Source organism: Nipponia nippon, unplaced genomic scaffold (assembly GCF_047370975.1).
Source record: "Nipponia nippon isolate SJK-2023a ecotype South Korea unplaced genomic scaffold, ASM4737097v1 scaffold_6, whole genome shotgun sequence".
NCBI lineage: Eukaryota > Metazoa > Chordata > Aves > Pelecaniformes > Threskiornithidae > Nipponia > Nipponia nippon.
This window is the reverse complement of record NW_028262380.1, coordinates 10,193,079-10,214,197: the sequence shown is the minus strand read 5'-3', so window position 1 is coordinate 10,214,197 and position 21,119 is coordinate 10,193,079. Positions and strand designations below refer to the sequence as shown.

The following is a 21,119-nucleotide window of genomic DNA, read 5'->3' as shown; positions in this document are numbered from 1 at the left end:
ACAAGGGATGGCAAACAACAACAAAAAAAAGGTGCTACTGTGTCTTTTTGTCACAGGAGGAATCACCGTTTCTCCACTCCTCTGAGAAACATGATCTGTTTCTCTGTACCTGCCAAGGTTCATACACTCACAGGGGATTTTGGATAAGGGAAATACCTCTGTACTCATTCAGGCTGAATCATAATTCAGGCTCCAAGAGCTCTCCCAGTGACAAATATCTTTTCTTCTGGCATAGTAGAAAGAAGTTTGAGCTTTCATGCTGATATTCACGCCTCCCCTCCAAATAACAATCATGAAAACCAAAAAACGGAATATGAAAACTAAGACATATAGTAATGCCTTGAGAACTCTGGACATACAGGGGTTCTTAATAGAAAGAACTTCACTTGTGACGGTATTTAAACAAACCGCTATTATTATCATAAATGTTTTAAAACATACACATCAGGAATAAAATGCTTTGTGTTATGACATGCACCCTTATTTCCACACAGCCATTTAGGAGAATATTCTAATGGCTACGTATAAAAATTATATAAATGTATACTGTGTACAAAATGGTAGAAATTTTCATTCACTATCAGATGTAGAATTTCAGTTAAAGGAGGTAAGAACCTGACTTAGCCTTGTTTTACAATGGAGCTTGGAGATATTTTGAAAGCAATTACATAGGATAAGACTGGCCACAATTGTAAGGACTGGTTTCAATGACCTGAAAGATTCCTTCAGGTTTTACATTTGCTCCTGTGTTCCTGACCTAGAAAGACTGTGACTGCATTTCTTCTGATGAAACCTGCCCATCTTAAAGAGAGGGCTGAACTAAGCCTCCCTGCAAAATTCAATCAGCTCAAGCAGCTACTGCTCAAAATAGAATAGGTGTTTCTCTCAGCTGTGTGCTAGAAAAAGAGCCACTGAATACAGGGTACAATTGTCCCAATGGTTACCTCCTGCCGTTCTCGGTTACCCTGGACTTTTCTGGATGGCTGACTGTCACCTGAGCGTAGCAGAGAGCAGTTCTGGGCACGGGTCCTCTTCTCAGCAGATTCCTCCCTTAAGGCAGCAAAACATCAGATGGAAAACATTCACCCTGAGCAGCTATAGCCTGGATCTTATGTTTGTTTTTAATCTTCAAGTATTTCAATGTTTTGCATACCTACTACAAGTATTTTCTTTGACACAGTATTTTTTCTTGTGGAAATATCTCGTGGAACTTCACAATTAAATATTCTGTGTACAAAACCTTCTGCAAGTAAGTTAAGTTGTATTCTATTTACGAGATAGGGAAGTCAAAGGACACCAAGGCTGACTACTTGCCCAAAATCACAACAGTTAATGAGGAGTCTGGGAGCAAAACCCAACAATCCTGTCCACAGTCTAACACACGCCCCATTGATCTTTTCTACTGTATTTACAGACACCTAATAAACGAGTGAAGTAGTTATAAGCCTGCCCAGGGCACCAGACACTTTCTGCGTGCCAGACGCACCTCGTATTTCGCCCATTTGTGTTTCGAAGGTGTAACGCGCGGCTGCAGCCGCCTCGCCGCCCGCGGCCGCCCCTCAGGCCGCGGGGGTCCAACGCCGCGGGCCCCAGGGCGGGCGCCGCCGCCTGAGGTAACCGCGCGAGCGCCCAGCGGCCCCTGCCCCCGGGGGCGGCCCCGCAGCCCGGCGCTGCCCGCTCCCGTACCTGGCAGCCCCTGCCGGAGCCCGGCGCCCCTCTCCCACCGCGGCGGGACCCTCCAGCCGCAGAGACGCCGCTGCGGCCGCCGGCGGCTCGGCTCAGCTCGGCTCGGCTCGGCTCGGCCCGGCCCGGCGCCGTTGCTAAGGGGCGCAGGGGCTGATGGGAGCTGTAGTTCTCCCACGCGCCCGCCTTCGTGTTGCGGAACGGCCCGATGCGGGGCAAAGAACTACCCGGCCGGGAAAAAAGATGGCGGCGAGTGTTTGCCGCCGTTGCCAAGCAACTCGTTCCGCCCCTCCTCGGTTTTTGTGCTCACAGGCAGCTAGAAACCAACCAGTCGGTTGGCACGCACCCGGGCGGGGCTGGCTGTCACACGCAGAGGCTTGCTGGCCTGAAGCGGACACGCTCAGCGTAGCCGGCAGAGAAGACTACAAGTCCCGGCATCCACCGCGCCGCGGCGCTGTGCACGGCGCCCCCGGCTGCGGGGCGTTGCATGCTGGGGCGCGTAGTCTCTCCGCCCCCTCCCGGTGTTACGCAAATGAGCGGCGAGTGGGCGGGGCCATCCCGCCGCGGGGCGGGGGGGCCACCCCAGGCCGCCATTCGATTGGTCGCGGCCGCGGGAGGCGGAGCGCGGGCCTGCCCCTGGCCCTGCGCATGCGCCGCGGGGCGCCGCTGCCGGCCGCGCAATGTTTTGGGGTCTGTCAGCGCGGCGCCGCGCGCTCCGTGCCGGCGGCCGGTCCCTGCGCTGAGGGCAGCGACCGCGCTCCGCGGCTGGTGGCGGCCTCTGCGCGGAGGAGGAGGCGGCGGCGGCGGCGGCGGCGGCGGCAGCAGCTGCTGCGGTGGAGGAGGCGGCGGCTGCGGTGACCCGGCGGAGCCTCCCGGCGAGGGGCAGGGCTCGCCCCGGTCCCCCGAGCGGCGCGGGCGGGGAGCCGGCAGCCCCTGTGGCAGCGGCAGGCGGCGGCGGGGTGGCAGCGGCCGCGGTGATGATGAACAGGTTCAGAAAGTGGCTCTACAAACCCAAGGTAACTTGCGAGGAGCCGCCGGCGCCGGGCGGCCCCGGGGAGCCGGGTGGCGGCTCGGCTCGGCTCGGCTCCCCCCCGGGGTCACCCTCACCCCGCGCTGGGGAAGTTGAGGCGCGGCCGGGGGGACGCGGAGCCGGCGGCCGCGGGTCGGTTCGCGCTGGTGCCTCAGCCCGGGAGCCGCTGCCGCGGGGGTGGCGTGAGGTGGGCGCGGAGCGGGGCCGGCTCCGCTTGCCCTCGGACGCGTCCTGGCGGGCAGGGGCCGCGGGGGGAAAGGCGGGAGGCGCTGGGCCGTGCGAGGCGCCGGAGCGGGCGCAGGGCTGGTGGCGGCGTGCGCCGAGCCGCCCGCCCGCTGCGGGGGGGGAGATGACAAAGCAGAGCGTGAGCCGCCGGACCGGGGGGAGCGCGGCCCGGGGCGGGCGGGGGGCTCGGCCCGGGGCGGGCGGGCGGCTCTCCCCGGCCCTCGGGGGGACGGCGGCAGCGGGGAGCCCGCGGCGGGCAGCGCGGCGCGGAGGCGGCTCTGCCAGGCTGGGGGTCGTCGTGCTGGGCTGGGCTGCGCTGCGCTGCCGGCCGCCGGGGCTGGCAGGTGGCCGGAGCCCGGAGAGAGGCGGCTCAGGTGCCGCCGTCAGCGCGGTCTGCGTGCGCCCCAGAACTTTTTAAGTTAAAAAAAATGTGCTGAATGGTGCTCTGTGGGTGTACGTTTTCTGCCCTTTTCTTCTCGCTTTGAAATTCTTGGAAGGAGTCCAAGAATCATAGCTTGCTTTGTAATGAAATTATCATCTTCTGGCACGAGTTAAATAACAACTGTCTGGAGAGTGATCTCGTCTCGCGTGTGGTGTTCAGATCGTGTGTGAAGGGCATTGCTGGTTTTGAACATCTACAGCATCCTTTTTTGTCCAGGCGGTGCAGCAGGCAGTGTAGTTATTCACTTTATGAAGTATTCGGTTTAATTTTCATCCTGTTCTGTCGCCACTACCCGTTTTTTTTCTTCTGTTTTAATTTCAGTAATAGCGTCAAGCCTCATTTTTGCAAACCTTCCGTGCACACAGTGCTTTTGCCCGAATTACAGCCAGTATGCTGGGGTTTAAAGAGTCGAGGTGATACTGCAAAATAAAAGTTCAGATTGTGCTGGCTTTATGGATTTTTTTTGTAGTCATAACCCTGGTGAGTACTGTTGAAGAACACGTACTTGTCTGATATTGCTGTCAATAACTGAAAGGAAAATAATTTAGAGATTGACTAACTGAAAATACAGTAACAAATCACAGGTAGCTTTCAGTAAACTTTGTTTTGTTTTATACCAAAGAACAACTAAGTGAGAAACAGTTAACGAACAGAAAGAAATATTGGTAATCTTAAATCATGGCAAATATAGCTTTTTGTCACTATTTTTATCAAAACTAATTAGATTTCACATGAATTCTCTTTCTAATGGAGATTTCTTCTTTTTATGATAAAACTTACTTATTAACATACTGTTCCTTTGTTGTATGCTGTATGTTCAGCATCCAAGGTCTGTATCAAACGCTGTATGCTTATATTTCTGTGGGACTTTTCTGTGGTAAAGGAGCTTTCCAAGCCTGTTACATGACACTGGGACGCATAAATCGGTTGCATCTATTGCTGTTAGTTTAAAACCAGCACCATGTCCTCTTTCTTGTATATTTGTACTTTCTTTGTGAGTAGCTTTTGTTAGTTTCTATAGCTTTTTTTGTACTTGTATTCAGCATGGGCTACTGGTGAATTGTAGTTGCGTGTGTTCCTTCAGAAACAAGCGTTTTTTTCTGATGTGCCTCTTGGAATTGGTATGGATAATATAATTAAACACGCAGAAGTTTGAATAGCACTTTTGGTAGAAAGTAAGATGGAGGAGCTCACATTTAGAGACTGTAACTGTCCTGGTTATACTATTTGCTTTCCTATTTTGTCAAGGAATCCTTAGGATTCCTTCCCATAAGGTTAGTGGGTTCCACAGTCTATTTTGAAATGGTTTTGAATATAATGTATTTTGAAGATTAATTTTGATTATTTATTTTGGTGGGGGCTAGCACCACTAGTGACTTCTGTTGCTTAGTTATAATCCTCTGCTAGTTACTACGGATGCCAGGTACATTTTATCTGTTAGATTTTGCTACTACCAATGATGGGGCATGCTGCTTCTGAAGTATTCCAGATCCTACTATCATATAATGGGACTTGTGCATGGCAGCAGATTTTGATGGTACTGGGCATTTGGCCTACGGCTTTGATTGCTGTTCAGAGATACTTTTGAAGGCGGGGGGGGGGGGGGGGGATGACATCAGAGTGCAGCAAATTCGCAGTACAGCCTGTTCAGAAACCTGAATATATGATTTAGCTTAATCCCAGGGGGAACTATTTCATAATTCTTCCTAAAAAAACCCAACCCCAAAATGGTGTAAATTAATTCAACTTAATCTTTGTAAATGAGGGAGACGAGGAAATGGAATAGAACAGGTATTGCTTAACGAGATGGAATTACAAAACTGTCAGGATAATCATCAATTTACTGTAAGATGCAGGGGCCTGCATCTAGGCAGAGATATTTACTCGGTAGCTGCTGCATCTCTGAACATACCAAGGATGGGAGAGAAAATGTGGGTGTAGGAAGTGGAAAGTCTTGACTGATGTCGTGAGCATGTCACGAGAACAGCACGACGCTCCTAGATCCTTGTGCAGTCAGGGCTCTTCCTGTCCAGCCCAGCCCTATTCTTCAGGTATGCTGATATACCAGATTTTAATAAGCCGGATCAAATGCCGATGGTAGAGGTAACCAGAGAATGAAATAAATAGCAGTGACGCGATCTGTATAGCTGGTAGGAGGCAGACTTTTAACTGATGTGTTAGAGACAGAGCAGAGATGAGATTTTATTTCTGGCCTCCCGAGCCACATTGATTGTTGTTTAATTTTTTAAATGTTTTCTGTAAGGTGCGTTTTCCTTCTGCAGATTCAATGCGTTAAGTTTTTGGAGGGGGGTTGGTGTTTGCTTTTGAAGCAGGAGAAAATGCAGAGGAGTGGTTTGAAGCAATAGTGTTCTTGAACTGCAGCACACCGGTGAAATGATAGTTGCTCTGTTTGACCTCCTCAGGACACTGCAGGCTTCCCAGGCGCTGCCACTTTTCTGAGACAAAGGATGATTCCTTCTGAATCAGAATATTTATCTGTATGCACACATATAATAGAAATATTTCCCGTCACTTCAGGGATTTTCTTATCTTGGACCTTCTGCTGCTGGAGCATTCCACAGGTGTCAGGTCAGAACCTGCTCCCAGGCAGATCTGAGCATCCAGCAAAAATACAGAACTGGACTGGTTTTGCAGAGTTTTGAAATGCTTTTGATATCCAAAGTATTCGGAATAATTTCTGTGAATGTTACTGCTTAAATCTAGAGACTAGCTGGAAAAAAGCATGGGTAACTAGCTCACCAGGGTAGCTCTTTTGAATTGAGCTCCAGTTTATTGATATTTTGCAAGAACTGTTTAGTGTTTTACAGGGAAAGAAAGTCTGTCTCTACAACTTCAAGATGTTTTTAATCTGATTAGCATAATAGATTGAGACACCTTTAGTGTAGGTTTATTTTTCATATTTTAATTTTTTTAAAATTACTGCGTGTTTTGTATTTACATCTATGAATCTGAATAAATTTTTACCTGGGGAACAAAAGCCAAGGAATATGTTTTTCCATGAGACCTTACCTTCTTTTTTTGGTATTTATTTCAGTTGTGCCTTTACTAACCTTATTTTTTACTCCTAATTTCTTTTACATAGTAAAAGAATGCAAACTTCTTGTGCTAAATGTTGAAGAATTTTTTATGTTCCTATAATTCACACAATTCGTAGTCATTGGTAGGAAAGATATTGCTTTGTCCCAGTTAAATGATGCTCACAAGGCTTGCCTAAGCCTGGAGGTTTTGTATGTTTTTTTTTAATGCCCCTCTCATCTAAGTTTGACCAAGGTACAGCTGTGCTGTTAGAGTCTATTTTAAATAAAAGGCTACTTAACTCCCACGGAGATGTGAAGATAGGTTTACGGAAATGGCCCCAACTTGTAGCTAGGAGTGAGCACTTACTGACAAGTAGGTACTCAGCAGACCTCTTTCACATGCTTCAGAGGTTAATGCATCTTCTCCCCGTGGAGTGCTTGGAAATGCTGAGAATGGTAGTTGCTATCTTCCTGGGTATTTGTTTTGAAATACTTTTCATTGGTTTCTTTTTTTAATCTGATCATTACTTTCTGCAGCTGGATTAGCAGATCCCTCTTCAAGACAAGAGGTTCTTGCTTGCTGTTGACATGTTTCTGCAATGGTGCTCTCTGATCAGAAATAACATTTAGGGATGAGTGGAATGGCTGGTACTTGGAGAAGGCTTGTTTCTGTGTTCCTGCATAGTGCCTTTCTCTAACTTTCTTAAGGGTCTTCTTACTAAGCTTAATTACTAATTATAGGGAAGTAAGCTATAGCTAGTAATAAGAGTTGCTAATAATAGTTGTTAAAGGACTTTGAACAAAAGATAGGTATGCTCACTTAAAAAAAGGCTTTAAAACAAGACATAGCAAATGGGTATCTTGGAAGAAGATCCCATGCAAGTAAGAGCGCATTCCTAGGGGATCAGGAGCAATCCCCTAAAGTAGAAAAGGGAGCACCAATGGCCAAAAAAAAAAAAATCAGCCGACCTCTAGGAGTTTATGCATTACTTTGCACAAGGAGAAGTGTTTAAAAAAATTCCTAGGTGAGTGTTGAACATTAAAAGCTACATATAAGGTAATCTTTCTCAGCAGTGTTGTCAGGGTTGCATAGTGGCAGAGCTGACTCAAAGAAGTAAAAGATGGGAAATACAATAGGAAATAGTCAAAGCCGAGTTGTTTTTTTTAAAGGAAGAGAGGAAACATGTTTATAGGAATTTTTGTAGGAAAAAATTGGTTGTAAGTAGAAAAAGAAGAAAGGATTTTTAAAGATTAATGGAAGTTTGAACTTCAGAAGAATGGAAGATAGAAAAAATTACACAGTTGACTGGGCTTAACATACTGCAAAGAGCATTTTTAAAGTTGGGTCAGTAGAATGAGATGCAGGAAGAGGGAGGATTATTTTAAGTGGTGTTTTGATGGATGGAAATGGTCAGAAATGAAAAAGGATGAAGCTACTGGAGTAGCCAAGCAGCTATTGAGACTGGTTTTGGGGGAGTGAATGAAAAAGGAAGGATGGTTTTACAGAGTGATAGGTAGAAAGCAGTTGGCATCTTATTTTAGCTATGATTTCCAAATCTTAAAAGTGAAGGGTTTGCTCTTCACAGAAGAGAACTGGAGCGAGTTCAGTCTTGGGAAAAATGTCTTAGAGAAAACTACTGGAATGAAGAGTAAAAGAAGATGTAAATGCTATTTTTAGCATAAAGCTGCTTTTTACATGTGCCATACAGTAATCAAAGCCTTTGGACACAGCAGTATGTGAACAAAACTTGTTACTTAATGCAATATTTACGTTAACATCTAATGACTTTCAAAGACAGAAGAATGAGGAGTTTTTCTTACTTGGGGAAACAGCAGTTACTGTGTTTTTGGCACTGTTTTCATGATCAGCTCTTTGATCTCAATTATCTGCTTAATTATTCTTACTGCTACTGTCTGATCAGAGGTTGCAGTTATTGAACCACGCTAATCAGTGTTATTGATAACAGTCCTGAGGAAGGCAACTTATAAATCAGTTATTCAGAGTTTTGCATACTGAATTGCTTCATTTTAGAAGCACCATCTAGTGGTTTGAACACAAGTGTGGAAACTAATAATTCTTTGCTGTTTTATTCTGGCTCTGCAGCTGACTGACGGTAATTACCCGCAGTCGTATTGTTTTTTAGCCTTGATTTTTAGCTGTGTCTGAAAAAGTAGGCAACTACTGCAGTTGTCTATTAAGAGAATTGCTTGGCTGTTCTTAATTACTCTGATGCAAGAGAAATACATACACCTTGCAAAATTATTTTTGATGTGGATTAGTGTGAGCAGAGTCATAGTTTATCAGATCAAAGGTCCATCTAGCCTGGTGTGATGTCGGGTGGTTATCTCTTTCTCAGTGTCCTGTAACAGATGCCTAGGGGAAAAAAAGATGAGATGAATAGAAACTGATATTTCCCCTGGGCTTTCTTTTAAACTTATGGTAGTCTGCAGCATAGGAGTTTGCTGAGCTGCAGATTGTACCCTTATAATTCAATAGCTTGTGAACATTTTTCCTTAAAATGTCTAATCAGTTTTCAGTTCATTTATACTTCTGGTCTCCATAATGACCGCTGACTTTCAGTGCTTAAAGCTGAGTTTCATTCTAGTGAGGTAAGCATTTTCTTTAGAAACTTTCTCAAGCAACCATTGGTGTGACCTAATGCGTCGCTGTCCTGCAGACTCTCTTCTGCTCTTTCTCTTGGAAACTTGATTTGGATGTTTAGATTCTGTTCCCCTCCTCCCCCCACATGGTGGTCCTTATCAGAATTTAGAAAAAAATTGCTTTTTAAAGATCACAATGCATTCTTTCCAGATTATTTAGAAGAATGACAAAACAAAACAAAAAAAACCAACAAAAAAACCCTGCCAAAAATACCCTCTGCATTGGACCACAGAAGAATATTTTCTTACTGAACTAACTGAAAAAAACCCAGTGCAAATACTTTTGACATGCTCCACTTAACTGCTTTAATAGTTATGATGATCTACTTTCATGGCAGTTGTGCTAGCAATATTCATTTAAATTCATTCAGTAAAACTATTTTTAAATAACAATGTTAAAAATAAATTAATTGAAGGCTGAGTATGTTTGTTTGGCTCATGTTTGAAGACTGACCAGCCTTCATAGTGCTTGTGAAAGAGCAAGTTTCTTGAGCTTAGTCATTTTACTGGAGGATGCTGCTAAACTGGAGCCTGTCTTGTTCTCAGCTGAGTCTTTGTTTTCATCTTGAAAGTACAAAATATTCCCACTCCTTATTGTATCTGAAATGACAAGCTGGGGATCGTTGGTATAATGACCGTAGGCCCCCTGCTTGCGTTCAGGAGGTGAACTGCTGCATTCCCTGCTGGCTGAAGCTGTTGAATCCTAGAAACTCAAGCTGTCCTAAGTCAGCTACAGCAGAGCACTTAACCTGTGTCTGACGGATAGCTCAGTGTAGCAGAACACGGTTTTCCTTTGAGGCAGTGTCAGCTGCCTGCTGTTTGAAAACAGGTGAGTGACAAAAGTTGTAATGCATTTTATAGAGGTCTAGATTTAGGATATAGGAAAGAGTGAGTTTTGGGGGAGATAGGCTTTTTGGACAACTTAAAGATACAGCCTTGCTGTCTCAGTATACCTTGCTGCTTAACTGGAAGGTCTTGCTCTTATTTATTTATTTAGATGACGTGGGTCTGACTTATGACATCCTGTTTGTGTATTTCTGTTCTGCCCTGCAGGCTGTAATATTTTTCTTCTTGTCTCCCCAGTAATCAGTGACTTTTTTGCATTACTTCCCCAGGGCTCTAGCCTGGCAATTCTTCTTGATCTTTCTGATCCCATCGATGGTGGTTCTTACTCTGATTCCTCTACGTTCACCACACTCTCCTCCCTGTAGTATTAATGCTTTTGATCCTGTTTAGGAATAAGATGCCCTGAAAAGCTAATCGACAGGAACTGAGTTATGAAAGGAAATAGGATTCTGCAGCGAGGCTATGGAAGTGCGTAACAATCTGCAGCAAGGACAGTTGACCTCTGAGAGCATCATGTAGGGACTGTCTCTACTTTGCTCTGTCTTTCTAGGCCATAAGCTTGTTTTTCGTTTCTCTCGCAGGGCCTTTATCCATACTTGGTAGCCGTTCGGAATGAATAGTGTACGAGTGAGCATCATGTCAGTTCCACATATACCACCCTGGGTGAATGAATGAAAGGAAAGCAAAAGGGGGAAAGGACACCGAACAGGGAGAGAGGTGAAGAAGATAGGGTGGAAGAAAATGTTTGGTCTAAAAATGTAAGAAAAATAGTTTGAGGGAGGAAAAAGGGAGGATTACTCTCCTACTCTTTCAAAATGCCTGCTCTTTATTTTCAAGTGGGGCACAGGTTAATTTAAATTGAGGTGATGTTTATGCTGGAATGTGTTAATTCCTGCCATTGACTGGCACTTTGATCTCTGAGAATTATAGGTGGTTGAAGCTAAACCAACCGGATGCTCAGGGTGTTCTGCATTTCTGCTTTGCATTCTTCTAATTCTCACCTTCCTTTGTGAACCTTTTAGTGTAGGAAATGCTTCCTGACATTCTGAACTTCATCAGATGTTCAAAAACCCAGTTTATTGAGGTTATTGTTTCCTTCCATTAAGGGAGCTGAGCATGAAAGGGGTCATGCATGTTTGTCTACAAGTGACTTTTAGATGTTTGTCACCTAGGTATCCTTTTTTAGGAATGGTATGGGCTCTCATATCAGTGCCTCTTTCTCTAATTCTCCTGTAAGCACCAATCTGCTGGCATAAGTTTCACCTTGCTGTCTTAGTCCAGTTGCTGGAGTTTGTGTGCTCTTATCATAGAAATAAGAACATATCAGCATGCTTCCAATAAAACCCTCCAAATCCTCTCAAAGCACTGTCTGCTTTTACTTTATTTTCAAGATTCATATATATGCACTGATGAACATATTACTTAATGTTTTTTTAAAGTATTTTTTATAAAGTTGGACCAGTATACCTGATCTAGTCAACAGCCTTACAAAAATATCTTGATGCAATTGAAATAGTGTCATTTTATGGTGCAAGATGGATGGAAGCCCTTGTAGAATAAGGAAGAGTTAATATGTTGTAAGGAGTAGGAAAAAAAATGTAAAGGGCCATTAAACAGATCTCATCTTGAACCCATGATTTGTTTTGCTTTGTATTTTAGGGAATCTTGCAGGTCCTCACTGAGGTGTAAGAGATGAAGTGGAAATGGTAACTAGGTTTTTCTGTGTCCCTTGGTGATGACTGGTGCATGTTGATCCTTGAACGCAGTGGTTGTGTGGTTACATGAGTGTAGATCCTGTAAGGACATGTGGTGCTGCCATGGGTGAAACATTTTCTTGTAAGTGTACACATAGGTTCCACTGGGTGGTTGTAAAGAGGTATTAAAAGTTTTGCACTGATTTTTCTGTAAGTCTGTTTCTATTTGGTATGTATGCTTCTGGTGGTGAGTTTGGCCAGATCTGGAGGTCTGTTTTGAAGACAACAGGTAGCAGTGGGTTCTTTCAAAGAATGAGCTTCCTGTGCATCTCATAGCTATCTTACAATTTTTTGTATAAAATCAAGCATAAGAATGTTATGTCATGATCAGCAGCAAATAATTCGAAGAAGGCAGGTTATTTGGTGTTAAAAAGTGCATATTGTTTACTGACAGGTGTTCACTGGTGTAATTGTTAATTTGGCTAATATTTTCTTTACCTTGAAGTGATTATTGAGCGTTTTCTTCAGAAGTGATGTTCATGGTGGAGACTGGTTTCAGATATCATGAGGGTGTTTTGGAGGTATTTTATGGAAGGGTGTTGATGTAGTTTTATTGTATTTTGATAATTTTTCTGCTAATTGCTTTGTCTAAGCAGTTGGTTGAGTATATTTAAGGAAGATAAATTACATCCAGAGCAAACATCCTCAACTTTCAGTAAGAGTGGTTTTTGATTTTGTGGGTTCTTGTTTGTGGGGTATTTTTTATTGTTGCTTAGGTTTGTTTGGTTTTTTTTAATTTTTTTTTTTTTGCTTAGGCTATATCATACCTCTCTGTGTCCAAAAGTTTTGTTCACTGTTTGTGATGGCTTCTGTTTCCCTAAAAAGACATTACTTCCTCCTAGAATTTTTTTGGGGGTTTTGTACTTAATTGCAGACTTGCTACAAATTTTTTTGCCATCTTGTTTTCAGTCAGGATACTTGACAAATACTATACCTGACAGTAGTGGTGACAGTAGGAAGACAGGTACTGAAGCAGAAAGGCAGCAGACTTTTTTCTCTGCTTCTCTCACTAGAAGAGGCAAGGAAGCAAGGCTTGTTGTTGGGCATTTATCTTTATTTCAGAGCATGTATTACCATGACACTTTAATTTTTTTGTCCAGTTTCTAAAGGTATATTTTTCTCAATTGGTCACAGTATTTTCTTTGACAATTAGTTTCTTTAAGAAAGCCTTAGCCTTAGGTTGTATTTATTTTTCAGTTGATTTCTTCTTTTCCTATTGAACTTTGAGAGTTACTATTTGACACTTTCTTAGTAGACAGTGCTGTGTATAGTTGATAGCAAGAAACCAATAAATTGATGTTAAAATAACTCATACCTCTGAATTTTGAAGTATTCTTAGATATGGAACCTGGATGCAAATTTTTTTAAAAAAGAATGTATCTTTAAAAAGCCATGACATGCTTTTCAGTATAAAAAAATAAAAGAATTTTTTTACTCTACATTAGAAATGTTCTGTTAATTTCTTGATGTAATGTGTGTATATCAATCTATATGTACATATATATACACACACATATATCTAATCTACTGTTCTGATGTTAACAAATAAATGTAGGTGAATTGAAGGTGCCTAGTTGCTTTTGTTTCCTGCATGAAACAGAGGTACTTCATTGTTTAAGTTCAGCTGACTTGATGGGTGCTTAATAAGCTTTTTGATTAGTTAAGAAAAAATGTGTATCTGATAGATATTAATTCATGCTTTTTGAAAGAAGATAAACCATGTAAGACTGTCATAAATAATACTTCATGAGTGTTTCTGAAGAGTTAATAGGTGACAACCTTTCTCCTGGAAACATTAGTTCTAATGTAAGAAAGCTAAGCACAATTTTTGCTTAAGCCCAGTCTCATTTGTTATCAGTCAGGTCAAGCAATGAAATGCTGCGAGATTGGTTCCAGCTCTTTTTATAGTTATATTTCTCTCTCTCTGTCTCTGTGTCTATATTTATCTGTGTGTGCCTGCGTGTTGTGTGTGGTCCAAAACTTGTGTATCATCTGTGCATCTTTCAAATACAAATAGTCATTCTTCCTAGCTTTCAAATGGGGGACTGAGGTATGGAGGTGAAGTGAGGCTATTTGGTGCCCTTAAATGTAAACCAATAGCCAAACTAGCCAGAAAAGCTTAATTTGGGAGTTTCTTAACCATTTATTCCTCATTTCTCCCTGTCCACTACTTTATATATGAGATAATTTTTCCATTTAGGTTACACTGCAATAACGTTCTACAGCGGAAGCAGTGGACCAGATTGTATGTGCTTTGCTGTTCAAAGACTGGAGTGCAACTTACCGTTGCCATATGTTAAGATTCACTGTCCAACTCTTGCTTACACATGAGAACATATGGGAGATAGGTAATGGTGATTTTCAACTGTTAATTAGTCATGTTTAAACCGATGCTTCACTAACCATGCCTCCAGTCAGTTCTGTCTGTCTTTCTCATCTCCCCCTTGTGGTAAAATCCCTGGTGTATGTTGACATGCAAAACTTTTGAGGGAGGGGAAAAAAGGTTTCCTTCTATGGCGATGCCTCTGTAATTTGGAGGGTGGGGCGTGCCTTCCAAGTCAATAGCTGTCCAGGAGTCCTAAGTGCAAAGTACAGAAAACCCATTTTATTGAGGTGGGGTATTATGCTTGCAGATGGTACGTTTTGTTTGGTTTGTGTAAAATAAAGTTGATGTGATAAATGCAGCATAATAAAAGAGGAATTAGAAGAGTCCCTTAAATGCTGGCATCTGTGATGTACGTAGGTTTTACAGCGTTGGATAAAAGTTTTATCAGTAATGACTAGACGTAACCTTTGAACCTGTTCGCTGCAAACTCTTCTGATGAATGAGTCTGTTTTATAGTTACTCCATATCACAACTCCAGTTACTTAACTCTTACCTTATACTGTTTATGAATCCCTTCTTTTACTGCATATTAGGCAACTTCTCTATTATAATGACCTAAATCTTCTGCAAAGTATTGTAAGATATGGTGAAATGTATTAGTGCAGTAGTGATCCCTTCAGAGCAAAGGGAGTTGTGTTCGCTTTTCTCCAGTGTTCACAATAGGACTCCTACGAAGAATCTCTGTGTGCTTCCCTTGTGAATTTTAGGTCAGCCAAGACAGTGCAGAAAGTGCAGAACCGCTGCTGGTGCTTCAGCTTACGGCCACGTGCTCCTGTCTGAGCTCCCTGCTGGTTGTATTGGAAATTGTGTGGCCATGTTTGGCATTGGTTCGGCCTCCTAACACTGGTGGAAACTTACTTGTTTTGTTTCTGTAATTTTGCAGAGTTATTTGCCAGCTTAATAGAGGAGAGGGGCAGCACGAACTCCTTTTGGTGGCAGCATGGTCTTTATATTACCATGTACCAACTCTGGAGTTGCATCTTCAGTCTTTAGTGCTTGTGTCTTATGTTGTATTCATAATATAAATACTGGTAAAATGAAACCCTAATCCTAATTGCACCTGTTCTAGTGCTCCTTCTTTTGTAGGAAAGATGTTAATTCCTGTAATGCCGAGAGCAGTCTGAAACCCAGGTAAAGTCATGCAGGACTAAGAGTTGGACTTCTGATTCAGTTCTTCACTGTAAAACAGGCTCACTCAAAGTTATTTTTAGGTGACATTAAGGTGCAGACCTAGTATAAAATGTTAATGTAAGTAATCTTGCAGTGACAAAGGCACAGACAGCATTTGCTGGAAGCAAAACTCTGCAGAAGTAGCGAGGCAAGACAGTGAGCGATGTAAAGGGCAGGGTTTTAATTCTTGAACTACTTGATGCTTTGAGCTAGCTGTTCTTTCAAAAAAGAATTGTGAAGGTATTTGGTTAATGCTCTATTGTGTGTTTGGCGTATCTGTTCTCTGTTTCAAGTTCAGTATATGAATTGTCAAACTTAGAACTTGCTAATTTGGGGCTTGGAGCCAGCAAAGTGAAGGATCAGCGAATTACACTATTTAAACATTTTTAAAAAAAATTAATTTCAAAGCCTTTAAAAGCCTTCCCTCTATTTAATTTTCAGCAGCTGGCTCAGAATTAATATATTTAAATGGCAGTATTGTCAGATAATGTAAGATTTTTCACTGTGTGCTTACTGGAATGAGATTGAAAAAACTAAGAAAGGCGAGAAGTACAAATTCGTGTTAAATTTAATTTTAGCTGGAAGAAGGTTTTATTTGTTACCTGCACTTTGCTTACTTGAAAGCTAGCAAATAAAACTTCTGCAGTGCTAAATACAACAGTAAGATCTGGGATGCACAAGTAGAGGTACTCCTTTATTTTGTGGATTCCCACCCCCCAAGAGTGAAGCACTATCTGCACAAGCCACTGTGTTCTGCACTGAGAGCACTTTGTAGCGGTCTTGAGTGGTCGCAAAAAGAGCTAAAAGCTTGGCTGTTTTTGAGGAGCTATTCTTCAAGCAGCAGAATTTTCTTCTAGGGAGGCTATTTGCTTAAGCAACTTAGGAGCAATGCGGTTGATGATATTACGGTATGTGGTTCCATATCTATGTGCCCGCTTTCCCCACTCCGCAGTCCATTAGATGCATGTGGAGCAGTTAGGTATTTCATATCTTAGGTGCAGGAAAAAGGCAACATTATGGAGAAGTGCTGCCTTCCTGGATGTTATTCCCACTCAGAGCTCCTGCTGTTGGTGAGGGGGGGAGAATTTTTTTTTGATTGATATCACCTTTCTCTCTAGATAAAACAAGGTGTTAGGGGAAGTCTGCCTTCAAAATTTTTTCCAAATTATAATTACTGCTGAAAAATCAATGAGTGATTTGCTGAGCAATGTGGGGATTGAATAGAAACTGTCTAAAAGCGGTGTTGGAGCACCCCCTGCAGCCTCATAATAATATTTAAATGAGCTTTGTACATTTCTGGTGATAGATTAGTGGCATGAATATCCAAAAAGGAAAATTAAGTGTCCAGGTGCTTTATACTGCTCTACAGGCCCATCAAAGTAGAATGGTAGATCCTCAGGGAAAATAATTAATTAGCATGTCGTAGACCTTTTTGTGTCTATTATCCTACCGTACCTGTCCTGAAAAGAAAACTCTCAGCAGTTGCTGTAGGTTCACTGCAGTTCAGGCTGAAAAGTAAAGAATAACATGTCTGATGGGAATTGCGTGAGAACTAGTTTTGTATGATAGGCAAATTATAATGCTATTAAGAAGTATTCCCCTGTTGGACTGCCAGTTTACTGCCTTACAATCACAAGTTTCCAAGATTTGGTAATTTATGAGTTGTTTGAGAGCTCCGTGTTCAGCAACAGACTAATCACTGGTGTCATGCTGGGACATTGGTTCAGGTCAGGTTGGGAAAGCATGTGGCCAAGTATATTTCCAATGCTATGAGCCTTTTGCAAACATCTGGGTTTCTTCTCACCTGCTGTTGAACAGCCTGACCTTCCTTAATTTAGGACCCACACTAGGTTGCAGACTAATGTGTTGTAAGGCATTCAAGACAGCACAACTGAGCCATGAACAACTTGTGACTTGTTTTCATAGGTGGATGCTGTTCTTAACATACAACAGTAACTTAATTTTTTTTTTTCTATAATGTCAATGACACTGTGGGTATACCAGGATCATGTCAAGCCTTCTTTGTGTTTCTTCAATGATTTGTTCAGAATATTGCAATGATAACTAATGACAACTAATGAAGCACATGGGGATTCTCTCTGCTGTGTCTGTGTAGAATTGCCTGGCTTTGGGTGATGCTATTATATTGTAGCTTTCTGTACATCATAGTTGGATTTGCAGCTGTGCAAAAAAATCACAGAACTGTAGAAAGGATGAGGTTGAAACGGACCATGTCTACTCAGGTTTTGATGTGTCCAAGGATGGTGACTCCACAGCCTCTCTGGGCAACCTGTGCCAGTGCTCAGTCACCCTTACAGTGAAAAAGTGTTTCCTGATGTTCAGATAGAATTTCCTGTATTTCAGTTTGTACCCACTACTTCTTTTGCTCTCGCTGGATGTTACTAAGACAAGTCTATCTCAGTCTTCTTTCCACCCTCCCATCAGATACGTCTACACATTGATAAGATCCACTCTGAGCTATCTCTTCTCCTGGCTGAACAGTCCCAGCTCTGTCTGTCCTAGTATGACAGATGTTCCAAGGCGTGAATCTCTGTGGCCCTTTGCTGGATTCTCTCCAGTAAGTTCATGCCTGTCTTGTACTGGGAAGTCCAGAATGGGACCCATCACTCCAGATGTCTCACCAGTGCTGACTAGAAAGGAAGGATCCCCTCCCTCGACCCACCCAACTCTCTACCTAATGCAGCCCAGGATGCTGTTGGCCTTCTTTGGTACAAGGGCTCATTGGTGGACTATTCTTCAAATTTGGCAAAAATGGTTTTCACCGTCTCTTTGGATGATCTATTGCTCTTCCTTCATAATCAGTTCCTTTCCAACTCTCAATGCCAATCACTTTTTTCCCTGCAAATGAATCTAGTTTTTTCCTCTCCTAATCCCAAATAGATGTGGTAAAGAAATCTATTTCCGAACTTTTTCCATATCAAAATGGTGGTGGTTGGTTTTTTTGTTTTGAGTACTTTTGTTTTTTTTCTACTTCCTTGCACTAAATGAGCTCTCTCTTTTTTAAATACTTTTATAGGCTGTTTTTTTTTTTTTGAAACCTCCTATTCTTGTTTCTTTTCTGCTCCTTCTCTAGTTTGAAATGTAGATCTTCTATAAAGCTTGATAAGCAGGGCTTCAACTAAGACAGCAAGAGTGTGGTATGGACTAGAATGCGTATCTGTGGTAGCTTACATGTGGTCTTGTTTATTGGTGTTATGACATTGAGTTACATTTGGTTGATGATATGTTGTAATTAGCTGATCCTTCTTTGCATTCCTCGCTCATTAGAACCTGTTCTTCATGCGTACATTCCACTTTGCAGTTTTGTAGGCTATCATCCTATTGTTTTTTGGATCATGTCTGTTAAGACAGTGAACTTGATGTGATGATGCAGTTGACCCAATCTTACAGCGTGCTGTGACCACTTCTCACCTTCTGCCTTGGTCCCGCTGCTTCCCCAGCTTTGACTTTGGCATTTGTTGGAGCCCTTGCTGAGCTGACTCAGGCTAGAAGAAAACAGTTTGGGGATGTGTAAGGAGACCTGAACTGACCTCTTTTCCACACTCTTTCCTGCCCCTTGGAAAGCTTTTTGGGTTTTCGTTGGTTCCCTGCCTCCTCTCCCCCCAGATTTGCTGATTAAATCAGTTTGACAATGAAAGGCCAGATGAGCTGTAGTCTCGCGCAAGAACTGAACAGTAGCCAGCCAGGTATGTAGAAATGGGGGAGGAGGATTCAGAGAAATGGGATTACTCTTTTGGCAACAGCAAGGCATTGAAGTTCATCAGTGAAATTCAATCAGTTTATTCAAATGTAAATTCTTTTCCTGCTTTCCAAAGCATTTTTCATGCCTTAATGCAATTCACGTATAAGTAGACTATATCCACACTTCATTTTTCAAAGTTGTATAGAACCGGGCCCATGACAGCACTTGAAACATGCTCAGATTTTAACAGTAATATAGCGTATACAGTCTTTATCTCAGGGCAACTTTATCTAGATCATGTTCCTTTCATTTGTTAATAAGATTGTCACATGGGTCAGCACGAAGAGTTTTAGTGAGGTAAAGAGGTTGTTCTGTCTTCACTAGACCAGTCTTGTGATAGAAGAAGGGAGTTGAAGTGACTTCTGTCCTTAATGGAAGAAAATGTCAGCAGTTTATTAACTTATTGTCCTTTCCAAGCTTACAAATTTATGCTTTGTGTGTCTCCCCCATATCTTTCTAAGCTTCTCTGAATCCTTCTTGCTTCCTCATCTCAGTAAAACAGTTGTTTTGACTTCTGTTCTTGGTCCTCCTAGTGTTCTCTACTCTTCATGAGGTGGCTCATTCCTTAAGTATTCTAAGGGAAATTTTATTTGGTACTACTGATATGAATAATATTTAGTTTTCAACATTTGATTTGATAGACATGTGTTTATTTCAGTACCAGAAACACACCTTTTCCAGGACTTTAAGTTTCTCGTTAGAGGTAACTTGTTATACTCTTCTGTTGTAATACTGGAGAAATGAACATTTCTGAGCCTATGGATTCATGAACTTCTTATAAAGCACAATTAAAACCTTTGCATTCTTCCATATTGAATGAGATACCCTAAATATACATGAAGTAACCAAAGCTATTGAATGAGGCAGTAAAATTAATAGATTTTCTGTTTCTTTTCAGAAATGTTAGAAAATAAAAAGGCCAGTTGTTTTTTTCAGATAACTTCTCATAATCAGTCGCTGATACTTGATTATTGGACCATACACCTTGCAAAAGTGTTGACTCTGTTTCATTCTAAGTCTTCTTGCCAGATTTATGTGTGGGTGCATGGTGTGGGTTTGGTTTTTTGTTGTTGGTTTTTTTTTTAGATGAACATGAGGAATCATCAGTTTTGGTGGGGAAAATTCCTCTGGGAAAATAGCTTTTTTTACTCAGAAGCTTTGACTCTGGATACTTTGAATATAGCTGCATTTGCTGATTTAGTTTGTGGTCTGCTTTGGCGTCTAAAATATCTATTTGCAGCATCCTGAAGGGTTTTCTTTTCGTGAGAAGTTGCATAGGCTGTAGGCTATTTTTAGAAAAGTTTCTAAAGAGAAAGTTTTCCCTGAAGAGAAAGTTATGGCATGCTTTCTGTAATGAAAGTAGCTGAAGTCCAGAGTGGAGCTATTTATTCTTATGAGTTATTGCAGTAGAGGTTTCCAGAAGGTACCCATAAGTTGATGAAGAAGGAATACAAGAACTCAGCTTTTTTGTAGGTAGCTCCTTGAGAGATGTTTGCATGCGAGGAGAGCCTGGGGCAGGGTTGCTGCTGCCTCTGCCACTCGTGTTTAATGTCTGTTTGCCGCTGCCATAGAGCGCACCTTGAACAGCCTTATTTTCTAAAACTATAAAGCTTTAGAACAAAACTATATTGACTTTTTCTGTCTTTTCCATTTGCAAACAGTCTGAGAGTATTTGCAATTATGTAGGCTTTACAAGAGTTGCAGGGAAGGAGGAATATTGCCCCCTTTTCCTAAGGGAAGAGGTATTGCAAGCTATTCTAAGGCTAACTTTAGCCTAGTGGAGCTAGTCTGCTTCCCACATCAAGGAAGTGAAAGACACTTCTGCGGGAGACAGTCTGTAGCATATGTACGTAGTTTCTAGTGTGACTTGCCACCTAGAAGAGCTCTTCTCTCCTATTCTCTCTGCTGACTCCTAAGCAGGGCAAGTCACGTTCCTGCAAGTCTAGCTTCTGTGAATACTCCTCTTGGAATTCCTGAAGTGAGCTGGGGAATCTGCTCTCAGCATTTGAAGTAGTATTATTTTCTCCATAAGAGGTACTTTGGGGTTTTGTACATAAAATAATTATTTTATTTAAAATTTGAGAGACATTGGAGAAGGGAAATGAATCATAGCAATCAGTT

At 42.2% G+C, this 21,119-nt stretch overlaps 2 protein-coding genes across 6 annotated transcripts in view; one reads left to right on the top strand and one right to left on the bottom strand.

The window, feature by feature from the left end:
• CFAP99 (cilia and flagella associated protein 99) overlaps window positions 1-1,808 on the bottom strand; it is a 62,613-nt gene extending 60,805 nt beyond the window's left edge. For 3 of the 4 annotated variants that reach the window (XR_015699633.1, XM_087736230.1, XM_087736232.1), the window contains exons 1-2: window positions 1,687-1,808; window positions 945-1,050 (exon numbers count right to left, since the gene is read on the bottom strand). The gene's annotated coding sequence lies outside the window, so the exon portion shown is untranslated. The remainder of the gene's footprint in view (window positions 1-944; window positions 1,051-1,686) is intronic. The other variant, XM_087736231.1, reaches the window with a different exon arrangement.
• A 541-nt stretch (window positions 1,809-2,349) lies between these two features.
• Window positions 2,350-21,119, top strand: part of ZFYVE28 (zinc finger FYVE-type containing 28) — a 165,856-nt gene continuing 147,086 nt past the window's right edge. For both annotated transcript variants that reach the window (XM_087737327.1, XM_087737328.1), the window contains exon 1: window positions 2,350-2,699. In XM_087737327.1, coding sequence (XP_087593453.1) covers window positions 2,661-2,699 — 39 coding nt within the window. In that variant the 5' untranslated portion in view covers window positions 2,350-2,660. The remainder of the gene's footprint in view (window positions 2,700-21,119) is intronic.